Raw genomic sequence first — 5,142 nt, forward strand, 5'->3', positions numbered from 1 at the left:
TTATATTTATATATAAAATATATGAAAAATAATTGAAAAATTTATAATAAAAAAAAATTCAGTACAAAGTTTCTGACCAGGTCAAAGGAAATTTCAAGCACCTCTCCCTGATACAAAGGCCTGCAATGATGTTATGAAGGTCACCATTTACAGATGCCAGCCTGCCAGACGCTTTGCTCTCCTATAACTACAGATTATAGCAGAGGAGCGTGAATATGAACTAAGGTTGCTGCACTGTCTGGTCGTTGATCCAACCAAATGCAGGTTTGTGCTAAATTACATATGTCAGGGGCAGAGAGGTTGCCTTCTAAGATCAGGGGTTTGATCTGGCACCCTGTCTCTGCAAGTACTTGGTCAGAATCAGAAACAAACCCCAGTTCATGGAGGCAATCTGAGGTACTTTGTTTCCCAAAAGCCAGAAATTTCTGCAGAACACAAATGCTGAAGAATAATGGGAGACAAACCCACAAGGAACTGATTCTACATACCTGACAGATATATTTTTTTCCTTAGTATCATAAATCAACCATTAGTTTATGAAAAGAGGAAAACAGTGATGATAGAAATAATATATTGACACATTTTATCCTCTCTACTGCAAATGCAGTAGACCTCATTACTGGTAGACTCATTTACTGATGCGTAAGCTTTCCGATATCTCATATTTAGTAGTATGTTATGTCAATGCATTCTACAATTTAACTTCATGTTATGTCCAAACATATCTCCATTCTCCATTTTCAATTTTGTTTTTCAATATCTAGATCTTTTTCCTAAGCACTTGCACTATTACCATCAGTTGTGAACCCATAATGAAACTGCTACTGAAGATAAATGTTTTGCGTCTCATATGAATTGGGTAAAAATAGTTTACTTACCAATATTCATCCAATAGATATGCAAAGGCGGGATGCCTTTCGGGGGATTACAGTGCAAAATCACAGAATCACCATGCTCCACATCAAGGGGCTCAATTTTTTCTTTTGGGAATTTTGGTACACCTGTACAAAAACAAAGAAGTTCCCCTTTTATTGTTCTCTTTTGAAATTTTGCCCTTTGCTTCCCCCTTAATACATTTCTAAATAAAGCATTTACTTTAACATCATCCTTTGCATTCTCTGCCTTTAGTTACTACTATTATTTACAAAGTGATGCAGAGCAACAACGCATTGTACTGAGAGGAAAAAGTCTCTGCTAGCGTTCTTCATTCACAAAGTGCACAGTGTTAAAAGCCAAGCAACTGAACGGTGGTGATGTCTGTGATGTCCATGAGTTCTGCTTAGGCTTTATTTTAATGTGTTTCTTTTTGAACACTCTATAGTTCATTTATTTGTACTGTCTGGAAGGGACAGCTCAAAGCCACACAGAACCAAAGCCTGAGGCATCAAGGACTGTGCACCAATGGGCCCCAGGCTGTTCCCCGGAGACCAGAAACCAGCCTGGGAACGCAGGATGTTCTTGGCTAAAAAGCAGTTCCCAAAAAGCCACTGCAAGTTAATGCAGGTGAAGACAGACATCAGCCAGCAATGCTGTCTTGTGCCTGGAGCTCTCCCAGTTCTCACCCATCTCCAGAATCAGATGGAGCAGAAGTCTGGTTTATAGCCCATATTGCCTCCTCACGCCCTCAGGTGCGAAACCTCTGCTGTGCAGACCTGCAAACTTCCTCAGAGAGTTTCTCCTTTGGGATGCAGAGGCAGGATTTTCAGAAAAGAATACACGCTGCACTGTTTGGGGTTAAGTACAGGTTAAATCATCAATGGACCAAGGGCTTGTTTCATCACCTAGAGCATCAGTACTGATGCCAGCAGACTGTTCCAAGCCTGAACCATGCTGGGCAAACCTGGGCAACCTGACCAGTCTCAGCAGCCCAAAATTCAACCAGAGCACATCCAAGCAGAGGGGAAGCGGAGCTGGGCTGGAGCCCACACGAAACCAAGCACTGGGAGGCTGCAGCTCAGAGATTACTGCAATGAAATCAGCCTGCAAAACATAACCACTCCTTAAACTAATTTAGGTAAGACAGTTTCAGGGCAGATCCTGTCTTCTGCTTTCACTCCAGGCAAGTTCAAACGAGCAAAAGTTTCAGTTTAGACAACTGCATTAAACAGCAACATTAACAGCAATTAAACAGCAAAGGAATGAAAGCATCCTGCTGCACAGAACCGAATTGGCACAGCAAATATTGCCATCCCTGTGTTCAAGTCATGACAGGAAACGGTGATAGTGAATAAACAAATTGAGACATTAATGGTTCAGTGGCTCCATGGGCTATCTGCAGTGTCACATTGCAGGACTCAAACCAAAGGAAGCAGGTGGGAAATGCAGGACCAGGACTCTGAGGAGACTTTATACATAGTAGGATCAGTAAACGTAAAAAGAAGCAATCACTATAATGCTGATTGCCCTGGGAAATACATCTGCTAACTGCTGGAGAGGTAGAAAGTTTTTCCAGTAGGAAAAAGCCAATTTGTTGATCTAAAGCTTACTTATTTCCAAAAGTACATCACTCTCAACAAAACTTTAAGAAAGTCAGACCAGGTGAAGTATAAGAGATTTCTGACTAAACCAAAGAGACCAGCAAATAGAGTACTAGTGAGATCACACATCTAGGCCATCGGAAACTCTTGTTCAAACACATTTTTTGCCTCATTTGGCACAACTAAATCTGGCTCTTCGATTTCCCAGTTGGGTGCCGTAACCACTGGTTTTCTCTATCAATTTCTGTAGCCAATAGTTGCAGAATTATACAAAAATACAGCAAGTCCCACCAGGAGACAGTGAAAAATCATGGTCTCTGTGTCATTACCTGGTAATGCCTGTGTTCATCTCCAATGTGTGGCCCAGATCTCTTCCTCTGGACTTCACTAGAGGAAGCAGCAATTTGAATCCAAATGTCCTCCACCTCCAACAGGCACTGGAACCACAGGTGGTCAGAGCTTCTGGGTTCCTCCATGTTGTTTTGTTGCACTTTGTTCATTGTGGAAAACATTGGGAAACTTTGATTTTTTTTTCCCCTCAATATATAACTTTGTTTTGAACACTTGAAGTTTTGCAAGAAAGAAAACTCAACTTTCATGATAAATGCCTGAGTCGAATCTTGTGACAAGCATATTTTCTTGCTGGGGTCCCATCGGTCTCAAAGGTTAGAAAAATAACTGCTTCTGAGTTCTGCATGAGGAGATTTATTAAAACTAAGACGCTACTACCACATTAGACTTTGGCTCTCACACATCAGTCTTCAGTACTGCCTTCATATGTAGGCAGTATTTTTTTTGGTTTTGCAGCGTTCCTCAGTTTTAATTAGCACATACTCCAGAATCAATCACCACTGATTTGTGGCTGATCACAGAAACTATCACAGCTGAATTACGCTTGAAAGTATCATACAAGATTAATTGTGTCATGAAAGTGTTTAATACTGTATGGAGTTATCAATGCAGCACATGGGCACTGTAAAATTTACAACCAATTGATCTCTTTGCAGCGATACCATTAAAACTGTCATGTCAATCTTTCATGCAATTCCCCACACAAAGATATGAGAGGGGACAGAGGATCCAGCATAGCCTCAAGTGCTACCTTTCACATATCCATAACACAAGGGAGAACAACATTATTTAATGACTCTGGAAAGGCTTGCTGAAGTGCCGGCAGGATGGCTCTCAGGACACGAGCAATCAAGTGGTATGTATGAGCCACAAGAAAGATGAAAAACTGCACATCTGACTTCTGGTATGGAGATATCTTCTAAAAACCCACCATGACATATAAAGCTTTCTAAACAGTCTTGGGAAAGGCTTCGCTGTCCAAGTATTACTTCCTAGCAAGGCTTTACAGCACTCAAAAACTAGAATCCCAGTGCTTTGACAGAGTGTAAACCATAAAAATGGAAGATTATCAGTGTCCAGAGTCATTTGTTCAAGGAACAAGGCTTGGATTAATCCCTGGGGTGACTCAAAGTTTAATGACTGAACCGTACTTGACATTAGGCTGCAATACCACTGGCAAATTAGGTTGGCTGAGAGAAATTTCAGAAGGGAGGCTAGGTCACCCCTTCCTACTTATTTATTCAGAAAATGCAGTATCTCAAAGAAAAGCAAACAGGAGGGAGACCGATACAACACAATCTAAAAAGTCTATATTTTAGTTAAGCAGTATAGATTCAGAAATACAGCAATCAGAGTCGGGATACTCTCATCCCCAGCCGTATTGCTCCAGATTTACTCAAGGACCTATGAGCACGCTTTGTCCTACAGCTTAGTTTTTGTCCTACTGCTGACTACAGTGACTTCACACAACCATAAGTGTATCGAGTATGGGAATTTATACCAGTTTATGAGACTGGAGCCCATTCAATCTGATATTTTATGTGTTTCTGGGTAAAGTGTTGAGAAATTGAACTGAAGGGAAACAATTTCTCCAGGTAACCATAAGAAGTCCTTGGAACCCTGTGTCTCATTTTTAACCAAGATCTGGTGTAAAATGGGATTCACCTCATTATGATAATTTGGGAAATTATTGTAGGAAAACATCACTGTACACTCGATCTGTTTTTATAACCTTCTCTGTGGATGCTGTTGGAGACGTGTCCTGGACTAGATGGATGCTTAGCCTGATGCATCATGGACATTCTTAAGTACCTCCATGCAAATAAACCCTTAAAGGATGTAAGAGTGAGGGAAAGTAGAAATAATCAAGGAATTTCTAGATCCTGGAAATTCCCAGCTCCTCAGACACCTCAATTAGTAGCTGACTGATTTGTTACACAGATCTGTATCTTGTGCAGTGAACACCCCAATATATCAAAGAATCATAAACATGACTTACAGTCACCGACCACATGAGTTGTACCAAACACTGCTTGGGCAGCTTTCAGGACTCATCTCAGTGCATCAATTGATATTCTGATCCATATAGCATATATAGTAATTAAAGCTGTAATTTTCATTGCAGCCTTTGAACTGTTTGTCAGATTTGATCCTGCTTATTTATGGATTTTTTTAATTGCTGCATGAAACTGAAAAAGTTAGGGAAGTCTGGCTGTCAGGAAGACAGTGGCTGTCAGTCCATTTGCTATTAAGAAGATTCTATGATGGAATCAGTGATGGTCCTTTTTTCTGTGTAAATCTCTATCACTCTTTC

At 40.6% G+C, this 5,142-nt stretch overlaps 1 protein-coding gene across 1 annotated transcript in view; it reads right to left on the reverse strand.

Moving 5' to 3' along the window:
- Window positions 1-878: 878 nt before the first annotated feature.
- The window catches only part of LOC104536512 (neural cell adhesion molecule L1-like protein), a gene marked incomplete at its 3' end in the record, with an annotated part of 13,102 nt that continues 8,838 nt past the window's right edge, over window positions 879-5,142 (reverse strand). The window contains exon 4 of the mRNA XM_010179142.1: window positions 879-1,001. Within this exon, the coding sequence (XP_010177444.1) occupies window positions 879-1,001 (123 nt within the window). The remainder of the gene's footprint in view (window positions 1,002-5,142) is intronic.

Source organism: Mesitornis unicolor, unplaced genomic scaffold, assembly GCF_000695765.1.
Source record: "Mesitornis unicolor isolate BGI_N332 unplaced genomic scaffold, ASM69576v1 scaffold20622, whole genome shotgun sequence".
In the NCBI taxonomy this organism is placed as follows: domain Eukaryota; kingdom Metazoa; phylum Chordata; class Aves; order Mesitornithiformes; family Mesitornithidae; genus Mesitornis; species Mesitornis unicolor.